The sequence below is a fragment of the Nymphaea colorata genome, chromosome 8, assembly GCF_008831285.2.
Source record: "Nymphaea colorata isolate Beijing-Zhang1983 chromosome 8, ASM883128v2, whole genome shotgun sequence".
NCBI classification, from domain to species: Eukaryota; Viridiplantae; Streptophyta; class Magnoliopsida; order Nymphaeales; family Nymphaeaceae; genus Nymphaea; species Nymphaea colorata.
The window spans coordinates 24391735-24405001 of NC_045145.1; the positions used below are offsets into that span (position 1 = coordinate 24391735).

General features: G+C 38.8%; 1 protein-coding gene across 1 annotated transcript; it reads left to right on the forward strand.

Moving 5' to 3' along the window:
• LOC116259644 (vacuolar protein sorting-associated protein 52 A-like) lies at positions 1–12359 on the forward strand. Its single transcript, XM_031637500.2, has 7 exons — positions 1–79; positions 7596–7778; positions 9578–9693; positions 9780–9838; positions 10044–10144; positions 10362–10412; positions 12162–12359. Exons 1-7 carry the CDS (start codon positions 71–73, stop codon positions 12342–12344), a joined length of 702 nt encoding a protein of 233 aa, XP_031493360.2. The 5' UTR covers positions 1–70; the 3' UTR covers positions 12345–12359.
• The last annotated feature ends 908 nt before the right edge of the window (positions 12360–13267 follow it).

Consider the following 13267-nt stretch of genomic DNA (forward strand, 5'->3'; position numbering starts at 1 on the left):
CCTTATTCTTTTCCTAAAAGAACATGGTAAGGAGATCTATGTGGAGGTCCGTGGAGCATATGTAGATACGATGCATAAGGTGGCAGCTGCTATTAACTTGTATTTTTACTTTTATCATATTTTCCTAGTTTTGTGGAGTTGACAATGCATAATCAAGAAATCTCAGTTTTTGGTTTGCTTTGCCATTTTAGGGAATTCTTGGTTGGCTGACACAGTAGACCATGTACTTACTTGAGATCCATGCCTAATTAGGCACCTCTTTCTAATGAAATTTCACTCTAAAATCCATTTCATATTCGTTAGCATTGTTGAAATTAGAAAGTTTGTTTTTAAATGTGGTAGTTATTTGACTATTTAAGAGTTAGGGTTCCTTTCTGTCCTTTTAATATTTTATTTGTCCTTCTCTTGTAACTGCCTCGGTCGTGCCCTAATCTCCCTTTAAGTTGAGATTAGAGCACGAGATCAAAATATACTTTTTCGTCTCTCTCTCTCTCTCCCTCTCTCGTTCTCCCCTTCTTCATCACGTAACATGGTATCAGAGCCTACGCTGGTGTGATCGACTCAAGTTTGCTGGCGTGATCCTCTCGTGCATTCCTTACGGTATTGATTCAGTCTGCTGGCGTGAATCTTCAAGTCTGCTGGCGTGAACCAATCGTCTCAGACTTCTCGTACGTGAGCATCTCAAGTTGTTGCTGGTGTGATCGCTGGTTTACCCTAATTTTTCTTCTTGCGTGGAAGAGGACCTGATCTCGCCTATGTGGAAGGCGTGATCAGATCCTCTAGTGGAGTGCGTGGACAAAGTTATGGGCTGTTGAGAGTATTTGAGTGGAACGTTATGCTGTTAGTGGTTGCGGTGTAAGGTATGATCAGAAGTTTTGGTGACGCAGAACATGTTTTGCTGATATTTTTTTTTCGAAAGATATGGACGTGTTGTTTAAGAGTTGAGGTTGGGAATAGTAGAAGCAGCGGCAGACCTTGTTTGTAAGGTTTTTTGTTTCAGCAAGTTATTTTCTGGCGTGTTTTTCAGCAGGCTGTATTCCCTGTTCTTGTCTAGCGTGTTTTTCCAGCAAGCTATTTCCAGCAAGTTGTTATTTTCTGGTGTGTTTTTCAGCAGGCTATTTTCAGCAAGTCACTATTTTCAGCAGGCTGTATTCCCTATCCGTTTTTGGTGTGTTTTTCAGCAGGCTGTATTCCCTGTCCGTTTCTGGTGTGGTTTCAGCAGGCTACTTTTATTTGCTATTTGGGGATGTGAAAGAAACGTGTGCATGTTCCTTTGTTTCGTGTTATTCCTGTTGTCCTTGTGAAGTTGCTGCTTATATACAGTTGATCTTGGTATTCTTATCCTTGCTGTGATTTATTATGGCTGAGAGCCGAAATTCCGAGGGTGGTAACGATCACAAAGGAAGTGGAAATCCCTTCTCCTATGTATCTACAGTCAAATTAGATGGACACAACTATGAACTGTGGTCCAGATCTTTTATGTTGTCAGTTAAAGGTCATCTAAAGAGACACATAATTGAAGAGGATGAGCCTACTAACAAATCAGGGAAGTACATAACTTGGGAAGAGGACGACAGCATGGTAATGTCGTGGATTATGAATAGTGTTCAACCTCAAATTGCTTCTACTATTACATACTACACTACTGCGAAGGAGATGTGTGAATTTCTTAGACAGACATATTCTCAAGATAAGAATGTGAGTAAAATCCTTCAAGTTGAAGAAGAGTTGCACAATCTCCGACAGGGAAGACAGGATTTATCTTAATACTTTGCCACAGTTAAAGCCACTTATGAACGTTTGAAATTCTTGCATCCTCTGTGCAAATCGTGTTATAAGTCACACTTTGAACCTACTATGGTTGCAAAGTTTCTTGCTGGTCTCTCTCCTGAATATACTGCTGCTAAGGATCAGATGCTCACTGGAAGTGAAATTCCTGACCTCTCTGATGCGTACAACAGACTTAGCCGTCTTGCTATTAGTCTGTCCCAACCAGCTGGTGTGACGCCTGCCTCTGCACTTGCTGTGGGGGTGGACGTGGTCATGGCTCCACCTATAGTACAAGAGGAAGAGGTATAGGTCGTGGAACTGGGGGCCGTGGGAGGTTCCAATGCACCTATTGTGGTAAGATTGGTCATTTAGAGGATCGTTGTTGGGATAAACATGGTCGTCCATCCTCTTTGTCACAGGGAAGAAATATGGTCACCAAACAGGGCAAGAGCTCTACTTACTCGTCTATGGGTTCTGCACAGACTGCCACTCCTACAGTGGAGGACTCTTCGCCTAGTATAGCTCCAGAGACAGTTAGCATTGACAGAGTTGAGTATGAGCAATTTTTGGCACACAAAGCTTCACAGGCTTCAGCTACTACAGCGGTGACTGATCGAGCCTTCTCAGCGGGTCCTTCCACGTCTGACTCAGGTACTTCGTGGATTATTGATTCAGGAGCATCGAGACATTTCTGCAGTAGACCCGAGTCTTTTACTACCCTGCATAAATTTCCCCAGCCACGTCATGTAAAAATTGCAGATGGTAGACTGTCACCCATATTAGGTTCTGGAGATGTGAAACTCTCTAAGTCTATGACTATTCCACATGTTTTATATGCTCCTGAATTTCCATCTCATTTACTCTCGGTTAAACAGTTGACAACTGATTTACACTGTCGTATTATTTTTGACCCCGGTTCATGCTCATTTCAGGACTTGCAAACTGGGAAGACGATTGGTGGCGGCTATGAGAAAGGGGCTGTCTACATCATGTCGACTCCTATGGGCCTTGCTGCTACCTCTTCTACATCAGAGTCTACAGTCTTCCAGTGGCATCTTCGGCTTGATCACCCTTCAACACCCAAGCTCCGTTCTCTCCTTCCTAATCTCTCTGTTCCAGAGTCTTTTCATTGTGAGGCTTGTCAACTGGGCAAGCACACACGTAGTAGTTTTCCTTCGAGTCTTAGTCCTTCCAGTCAAGGGTTATTTGATCTTCTTCATGTTGATGTGTGGGGGCCTAGCAGGGTTGCTAGCCGAAATAAGTTTAGGTACTTTCTTGTCGTTGTTGATGATTATTCTCAAGTCAGTTGGGTATTCCTTTTGAAGGAAAGGTCTGAAGTTATTTGTATTCTCAAAAACTTGATTATTGAAATAAAGACTCAATTTGGTTCTATGGTTAAGTGTATCCGCACTGATAATGCTCTTGAGTTCAAATCATCTATCTTAATGACCTTTTATGCTGAAAATGGTATCTCTCCCCAATTCACTTGTCCTCATACCTCACAACAGAATGGAGTTGCTGAACGAAAGCATCGGCAACTTCTAACTGTTGCTCGTACCATCATGCTTCATAATCATGTTCCTGCATACTTATGGGGTGATGCCATACTCATGGCTTGTCACCGGACCAATCGTTTGCCGTCATCCTCCATTGACCACAAAGTACCTATCAAACTTGTTTATCCCAATCGAAGCTTGTTTTTCGTTGCACCAAAAGTTTTTGGTTGTACCTGTTTTGTACACATTCTTGGGCCTAAACGTGATAAACTTGTTGCTCAAGCCATTAAGTGTGTGTTCATTGGCTATCCTCGAAACCAAAAAGGGTACAAGTGTTTTGAGTCGGCAACTCACAAAGAGTATATCAGTGCGGATGTCACTTTTTTTGAGTCTTAGTCTTACTTCAGTCATACTTCTGCTTCAACTAAAGTACCATGTCATATCCCTTTACCTATTCCTCCTATCCTGTTGCAATCCTTTCCATCCCCTACTCTCACTATGAATAGGTTTCAGGATCCCCCATTGGTCTACAATCGGCGACAGGACTCCTCTCATGGTCGACCATCAGACTCTTCTCAAGATGTAAGCCCTCCTGAAGTAAGTATACCTGATGTTGTTCCTTTAGATGACTTGCCTATAGCCCTGCGCAAAGGCAAGAGACAGTGTACCATGCATCCTATCTCTCACTTTGTTTCCACTGCCCATCTTGATGATAACTTACAACAGTTTCTGAAGGCTATGACAGTTCATACTGTCCCAACTTGTCATCAACAGGCCTTACTAGATTGTAAATGGCGAACAGCTATGCAAGATGAGATGGATGCTCTCGTACAGCGTGGTACCTGGGAGTTGGTTGATCCACCTAAAGATTGTGACATCGTTGGTTCCAAATTGGTATTTACAGTCAAATATAATTCAGATGGGTCGTTAGAACGATACAAGGCTCGATTAGTAGCTAAAGGTTACACTCAGACATACGGGGTTGACTTCTTTGAGACGTTCTCTCCAGTGGCACGATTGGGCACTATTCGCCTTATTATTTCTGTTGCAGTACACTCTGATTGGCCTATGTATCAGCTTGATGTGAAGAATGTTTTTTTGTATGGCGATCTTGAGGAGACTGTATATATGCAGCAAACACCAGGGTTCGAAAGACAGGGGGAGTGTAGTAAATTGTGTCGGTTGAAGAAGGCTATCTATGGACTTAAACAAAGTCCTAGGGCATGGTTCCACAAATTATCAGAGGTGGTTTCACAATGTGGATTTGAACGATCTCCGTTGGATCATTCCCTATTCATCAAGAAGACCTTCACAGGTATAGTTGTCATGATAGTTTATGTTGATGACATTATCTTGACAGGTGATTGTGGTCGAGAAATATCTGCTACAAAGGTCTTTCTTCAAAAAACATTTTGTCACGAAGGATCTTGGTCACTTGAGATATTTTCTTGGGATTGAAGTTGTGAAAAACAAAGAAGGTGTAGCATTGTCTCAAAGGAAGTATGTCCTTGATTTACTGCAGGACACAGGGATGCTAGGGACCAAGCCGGCTAATCTCCCTATGAACCCACGTATTCACCTTCATGATGATCAATCAGAACTAGAGATTCTCGATCTTACAGGTCTCTCATTGGAAAACTACTTTATGTTACTGTAACAAGGCCAGACATAAGCTTTGCTGTTGAAAAATTAAGCCAGTTTATGGAAAAGCCTAGAAAAGTCCACTAGGATGCAGCGATGATGGTATTGAAATACCTAAAATCATCCCCAGGCAGAGGCCTCTTCTTTTAAGAAGGGTGAATCTCTTGATGTTGTTGCTTATAGTGATGCTGACTATGCAGGGTCTGTTGATGATAGAAGGTCTACAACTGGCTTCTGTGTCTTTGTTGGGGGTAATCTCATATCATGGAGAAGCAAGAAACAAAATGTAGTCTCTAGATCAAGTGCAGAATCTGAATATAGAGCAATGGCTCAAACAGTGACTGAAATTACCTGGGTTAAATCTATGCTAACGAATATGAGTATTCATGTTCCTCTTCTTATGAAAATGTACTGTGATAACAAGGCGGCCACTTACATTGCAAACAATTCAGTATTTCATGAAAGAACAAAGCACATTGAGGTGGATTGTCATTATATTCGTGACTTTATAAAAGAAGGTGTGGTGTCCACTGTTCATGTTGCTTCTGAAGACCAAGCAGCAGATATGTTTACTAAAGCTCTTCCAATTGGTGATTTCTCTAGATGTTGTAATAAGCTGAGCATGGTTGATATCTATGCTCCAGCTTGAGGGGGAGTGTTGAAATTAGAAAGTTTGTTTTTAAATGTAGTAGTTATTTGACTATTTAAGAGTTAGGGTTCCTTTCTGTCCTTTTAATATTTTATTTGTCCTTCTCTTGTAACTGCCTCAGTCGTGCCCTAATCTCCCTTTAAGTTGAGATTAGAGCACGAGATCAAAATATACTTTTTCCTCTCTCTCTCCCTCTCTCGTTCTCCCCTTCTTCATCACGTAACATATGACAAGATATTCTGTACTGAGGATATAGGCATTAACACCTGTTGTCATGAATACCATTCTCTGGCTTTTTCTGGTGAAGCTTTTCTCACATATTAATCTGGAAATTTGTTTATCTTGGAAAATCTTAGGAATTCAAAAAATTAAAAATATAAGTTATGAAATTTTGATTTTTGTAGTAACTTTCCCAGAAAAACATGTGTAAACATTGAAAATAGTTATTGAAATGCTAACAAAAAAAATATAATATATTAAAATCACTTCCTTTGCAGAATAAAAATGCAAGCAAGAAACCTGATATTTTTTATTTTGGTTTTTTTTTCAAATATTGTAATTTTTTTCACTTTTGTTTTCATTTGACCTTCTTTTTGTGATATTGAGAAAATGGTGGTGTTATCATGCATGGTGGGATTGGATTTTGGCTTTTCATCTAATTCAAATTATCAGCAAACGACAATGATTGCAGAACCAGCATCCTTGTTCTACAGGAGTAGTTTGTGTTCTTTTTCAAAGATGTAGATATTTTTGTTAATTTGCATGAAGCTTTTTCTTGTCCAATTTTGCCTACTTCTTACCTTTGGCAACTGTGACTAAGTCCACATTGTCTTCATCTGATACTTGAATGATGCTCAGGATTTAGTCCACTGGATATTCAAGATGAGGTGAGGGAGGAAATGTAATTACTAATTAGTAAATGATTTTATTCAATAGTCAATGATGGGTGACCTGTGAGAATAAAAAAGAGGCTGGAGCTAGTACTGGAAATGCGACACCACAGTTTGTATAGAACTTCATAAATCCTCATAAATTGGTAGGAATAAAATCTAGTAGCTATATTGTAATGTATACATGGTACATGTAAGTCACTGGTGCTTTTAAATGCACGCAGCATCCGCATCGACTGAACAGGGATGCGGGTGAAAACACAGGTGCAGCTCCAACATACACTGGAGTCACGACTTGCTTTTTTCCCTTTTTTTTCTCTATTTATTTCTCTCCCTTTGTTCCCTTTACCTCTCTCTCTCTTTCAAACTTTTAGCTTTCTCTCTCTTTCTTTAAAAATGAGGACAGCAAAAGGACCAGCAGTTTGTCATCTTTTTTAGGCAGTCTGGTCGTCCTTTTTAAAGGACAACCAGTCTGTTGTCCTTTAAAAAGGACGACCAGACTGCCTATATTTTAGAAAAACTTTCTTTTATTCAATTTAAAATTTAAAAAATAAATTGTATTCTATTTCCATGTGCCCTTAAAATGCACCCAACACCCACATTCAATTGAAAATCCACCCAGCAAGAAAAATGATTTTTGAAAAAAAAATTAATTTTCAGTAAAAAAGATATAAATATATAGCATTATTATACATATATAGCTGCACCCCCATAGCCAAATTTTCTGAAATGTGCAGCACCGGCTCCAGCACCTGCACACTGCATGTATGTGACATAGCATGTGGTGCATGTCTGCATTATGTAATAGTGTATTTGCCCAGTCTGTACATTATTCAACATAAAAACTCCAATAAATAGATGTTATCCTAGTTGTCGTGTTGCAGATGTTGGTGTGGTTGCACATATCCTTGCTGTGTTTCTGTGGTTAATATCTGTCTGCAAGTATGCATATGCAATTATGCACCTGTACAAACATGAACTTGTGTGCTTACTGCTTACAAAAGCATTTTTTTGCACTTCTTTTGCAATTATGCATGCATACACATGGATATATGAATAAATATAAGCATGTATCTCAGCACATACCCCAGAGTAATCTTGTTTGCATCTATTTGACCACTGTTCTTTGTGGAAAAAACTGTATGGCAGGTTTTAAGTGCACATTTTCGTGCATATATTCAAGCACTGGAGAAACTACAGTTGGATATAGCAACAGCAAGTGATCTGATTGGAGTAGAGGCAAGAGGTGCTGGCTTGTTTTCAAGAGTGAGGGAACCATTGAAGAATAAATCTGCTGTTTTTGCTTTGGGGGACAGGATTGCTATTTTAAAGGTATTTTCATTTTGTACTGTTAGCAGATCCCCTCCCTTCTCACTTTGATGTACATTAATTCCCGGTTTTTGTGTCAAAGGATTCATGATGTCTTGTATTGTTGGACAAGCCAGATTTCTATAGTAAAGCACTTTTTTATAGTTTATACATCTGAATTTTCAATTCTAACTTTTCTTGTATACTGAACATCAGGTGTGCAATTTATGGCATGTTACTTCATTTCATCCAGATTTTAAGGTCGTGTCATGGTTTCTTGGTCAAGGCAACACAGATATGCATAAAACTATGAAAATTATTACTTTATTTTCTGAGGTCATCAGCCAGCCACTTCCACTGTATATACTGGGATATTTTTCCCTGATCAGAAGGGCCCTAAAATAAGAAACAAAACATAAGCTGTACATAAGATGTCCATTTATGTCTCTTCAGTAGGAATTGGCAAACCGGTTCTTCTGTAACAGAAGATTCCACCTATTCCTTTCAAACCTTGCCACGTGTGGAAGTCCATGGTGGAATTTCTGACACAGGTATGGGCTTTGATCAGCTCCAGCATTTACATTTTTGCTCAAAAGAGATGGGGTTTGCTATGATGCCAATTTTGAACTTTTTAGATGCCATCGAAGGATGCCTTGCTGCAAGCCTTAAAATAAATTTGGCCATTCTGCCATGGCCTTGTCTGCTGGTCATCGTCCTACTAGGTTGCTTGCTATAGTTCTATTCAAATAAAGGCCAAATCCAATGTCCATGGATGTGTTGGCTTGGTGTTGACAAGACTACTGGATTATTAGACTATACAATTTTCTCTGGCTGCCATGCTTGCTGCTTTTACATTTCTTACAAGGAGTAAAAATTTGGAAAATAAAGGCTTAGTGAAGGATTTTGGTATAATGAGTGATTAATAAGGATTGACTATTGAGATGGCCTTTTCAGAGATTGAGATCCTAGTTGCACTGAGATGGAAACAATTGCTGACCACCAATCTAAACCTTATTCTGTTTATATTGGAAAAAAGTCGCAACAACACAACTTCCTTTTGTATGTGCTATTCTTCTTTGCAGGACCATTTCAGAGGTATTTATCAAGAGAGATTTATAATATCAATATTTTATGTTCTAGGAAAATTTATGGAACTCTATGAATTTATTTGATCAATGGATAAGCTTGCCAAGAAACTGCAGGATGGTATCCTGAACTTGAGAATAGGAAACATTTGGAAATTTCTGAATGATCAAGCCTAGGTTTTGTCTTTACCATTTGCTGTAGGAAAGTTGCAAACCACCAGAAGATCAAAAAAATAATGAATTTGCATTTGCATAGAGGAAAGGTGGAAGCTAAGTATCTTAATCTTTTTTGTGTGTTTGCTTGCAAACCACCAGAAGATCAAAAAAATAATGAATTTGCATTTGCTTAGAGGAAAGGTAGAAGCTAAGTATCTTAATCTTTTTTATGTGGGTTTTCTGTATCAGTATGTTGTCCTATCTTTATTTTTTAGTTAGGCTATATTCTGATATAAGCTGAAAATATTAAGTATTTGTTGATTTAAACCTTCACGCTTAATTGTTTCTGTTTATCATTTATGTTTTCATTGTTTTGCATTGTTACAAAAAAATCTAATTAAATCCTCTGAGGTTTTTTTGGAAATATTATGCATCATGGGCACTTGTAGTAAGTTTTTTCTCTCAGCATTTTGTTTGTTTCTTCTGTTATGTTTGTAAAGGCACCACAAAGTCCTTTCTTCCTTTGTTATATTGAGCATCTTGCCTTTTACTGCAGCTTCTTACTTGGCTTGTTGATTGTAGGAAATTGATCAACCGGCATTAATTCCTCATATAGCAGAAGCTAGCTCTTCGAAATACCCATATGAAGTCCTATTTAGGAGCTTGCATAAGCTGCTTATGGATACAGCTACATCAGAGTATTGAGTCCCACAACAAATTATTACGTTTAAAGATTCTTCTTTGAATATCTTGGTAGTGTATCAAATTGATTTGATTGTGGCAGGTACCTTTTTTGTGATGATTTTTTTGGTGAGGAGCAAATCTTCCATGACATATTTGCAGGTGCGCTTAGTATAGATGAGTAATGGATAAATATTAGTTGACGAAATTTTAAATGGATCATCTGAATATCTTGACCTTACATGCACTTGTTAATCCTTCTGGTTTGATCGGTAAGATAGCTCAGGGACACATAATTCTACTTGTTTGCAATTTCAGTCAGATTGTAGGGTTCTTATCACTAATACATCATCTACACTCATGGCAGGTCCATTTGCTGTTATTGATGAGCACTTCAACTCTATTCTCGTCAATTGTTTTGATGCAATTGGACTAATGCTTATGATTCATATAATAGACCAGCACCGGGTACAGTATGACATAGAGTGGGGATTGTTATTTGCAAATTATGATTGGTGATGGGGGTGCTTGAGCTTCTTTTGTGCTTTTCAATTTCTGGTTAAGGCTCCTATGATTTATTTTCTCTTACCACCATGCAAGAAGAAAAACCTTCAGTAACCTTTAAAATGCAGTGTGTCTCTCTGTAGTCTGCTCAAAAGTTTACTGATGATTTTTTTAATTTCAGCTGGTCATGTCCCGCCGCCGCATCCCATGCCTGGACTCATACTTAGACAAGGTATGCATGTAAAGTAGTAGCAATAGTACTTAAGACGTACTTTTTTGCATCATAGGAAGTGTTTCTCCAAGGAGTCGAGTCACATGGGCTCACCAAAGTGACTGGCGCCCCTGTCTCAACTTGTCAAGGGTAAGGGTGCCAGTACACCAAAAACCAAAGTCAGATGAGTTGGGTGCATTCAGTGGCAGCTGACTAGTTTGGTCCAGTTTTGGGTGCATCTCTGGCTCAAGTCAGTGGAGATCCAGTGCGGACTCTGTCTGGCTGCACCTGAGTCGATCTCTCTCTCTCTCCTGCTCTTTATTTGTGTATCTGCACCCCTTGCTTATGTGGTGTAGATATGTGCATATTTTTCTTTAAATGTGTTTACATGTAGACTGTGGTTTCTCAATTTAATATGTCGTCCAACATATAAAAAATGAAGGGCTTAAGATGCATCAGGAATATTACATAGTAAAACATTGTGGAACATGAATTTTGAGTTTAGACGTGGGTATGAATTCTGGAGTATTTGGCAATACGGTCTTTAAAATTTAGATAATTGGACATACAGCCATCTAACGAAGGCCGTCTGGTCTAACATGATTGACAGTTAAGAGAAAAACAAGGAGAAAAAAGTGATGACATTTTCATCATTTGGTATTAGTTTACATTTTTTTTCTCTTTTTTTTTTCTCAACCATCCATCTGCTTCAGATGGACGGCCCTGTTTAGATGATTGGGTGACTCTAGATAGCTGGAGTCATCATTCACTATATATATATATAGATGAGGAGGAGAACAAAATTTATGTAAACTTAGTAGATATGGATGTAGCAAGATGCCTCCATGCCCCTTCTAGAAGTTAGAACCTGTTTTGGTGGGGAACATGACAAAGTTCCTCTTCTTCCAGCTTATGGCAAACATTTGAAAGGAATAAGTACTCTTTGAACAGTGTTAGCACTGTCTGCTCAGTGATCCTTTGTCAGTTTATAGAGTATTCCTTGTGAATGAAAAGTGGCTCGTTTTAGTGATTGAACAGCATGACCACATGATAAAATAGGGAAAAGTTTCAAAACACACCTAAAGATCTGGTGATAATGAGAAACACACATAACTTTTCAATATTATAAAAGCAACCTAGTTTTTTCCATCGTTGATTTTAAATGACATTAAAGATGTAACTAACGTTGTGACTACACTTAGGTTTGCCCTTGGGATTTGCTTGCAATAATGGAGTGCGTTAATACACTATGTGTAGTTAAAGAGGCTAGTGCAAGCAAATGAGCTTGAATTTTCCCACTTTTGAGGGTACGTTACCCTTTTTATCAGACAAACCTCAACTTAAGTTGGTGAAATTGTCTGGTTAATTGGCAAAAGATCATTTTTTATTGATGATGCAAAAAGTAGGTTTGTCTTTAACAATATCAAAAACTTCATGTTTTTGCAAGTGTTTCACATAACATAAATTGGAAATCACAATCCAAAAGCAATTCCTTGTGTAGTAGGGAAATAAATGTCTAAAACTTTACTGATGGAACATTTAATTGGTAATGAACAATTTTAATAGCCTTTTATGGTCTCATGCATGTTGCATCCCAATAAAACCATTCAGATGCACACACACACACAATACTCAGCAGATTTTTTTTATTAAAATTTCTTTTACTAGGTAAAATAGTTTTGTGATGTTTTCCTGTTGCCATTATGCTTTTAGTCACCATTTGGATAACACTTTTAACCTGATGGAGTAACTTTTTCTGCATGAGCACAGGTTAAGCTTTCATTATGGCCTCGTTTCAAGATGGTTTTTGACTTGCATCTTAATAGTTTACGGAATGCTAATGTTAAAACCTTGTGGGAAGATGACATCCATCCACATTATGTGATGAGAGTTATGCTGAATTCACTGCATCTCTCATTCAGCTTAATGTTGATTATGGAGATGGAAAGGTAAGCAAATAAATGCTCGGGCTTGCTGATTATTTCTCTTTCTTTTGGATATTGTGTTATGTTCCATTGTATATGGCCTGAAAGTATGTATTACAAGTTTGATTTTTTATCATTTTATACTGGGCAATTGTTTTGTCAGTGCTTTGTCACATGGGTGATATTTTGGTTACCTATTGCATCTCTCAATCTGTGAAGGAGATGCTCGAGAGCGGGGTCATTCGACCTAGTAGTAGTCCGTTTTCATCACCCGTTTTGTTAGTAAAGAAGAAGGATGGCACATGGAGGTTCTGTGTAGACTACCGGGCCCTCAATGAGGTCACGGTAAAGGATAAACACCCTATACCAGTCATAGATGAATTACTTGACGAATTGGCTGGTGCTTCTTATTTTTCGAAGATGGACTTAAGAGCAGGCTACCATCAAATTCGTATGCAGAAAGAGGATATTCACAAGACCGCGTTTCGTACTCATGATGGCCATTACGAATTCCTCGTAATGCCTTTTGGATTGACAAATGCACCAGCTACTTTCCAGAGGTGCATGAATGATCTCTTTCGAAGATACTTGCGGGACTATGTATTGGTGTTCTTTGATGACATACTCGTGTACAGTCCAATTCTTGAGATGCATGCGAAGCATTTGGACACCGTCCTTACTATCCTGAGGGACAACCATCTCTATGCTAAGATGTCCAAGTGTACTTTTGACCAAACTTCAGTAGGATACTTGGGACACGTTGTCTCTAAGGAGGGCGTTAGAGCTGAGCCAGAGAAGTTGGTAGCAATCGAGCAGTGGCCTCTACCCAAGAATCCAAAAGAGATGCGTGGATTTTTGAGGCTGACCGGATATTATAGACGCTTCATCAGTGGCTATGGGTCAATAGCTTCACCATTGACCCACATGTTGAAGAAGGGACCATTTCAGTGG

What these genes read in the sequence shown, in the direction of transcription:
- LOC116259644 (XM_031637500.2), top strand. An exon ending in ACAGGATTGCTATTTTAAAG is followed by an intron (nt 7,779 to 9,577) that starts GTATTTTCATTT and finishes TGTTGATTGTAG; the next exon opens with GAAATTGATCAACCGGCATT. An exon ending in TGGACTCATACTTAGACAAG is followed by an intron (nt 10,413 to 12,161) that starts GTATGCATGTAA and finishes GCATGAGCACAG; the next exon opens with GTTAAGCTTTCATTATGGCC.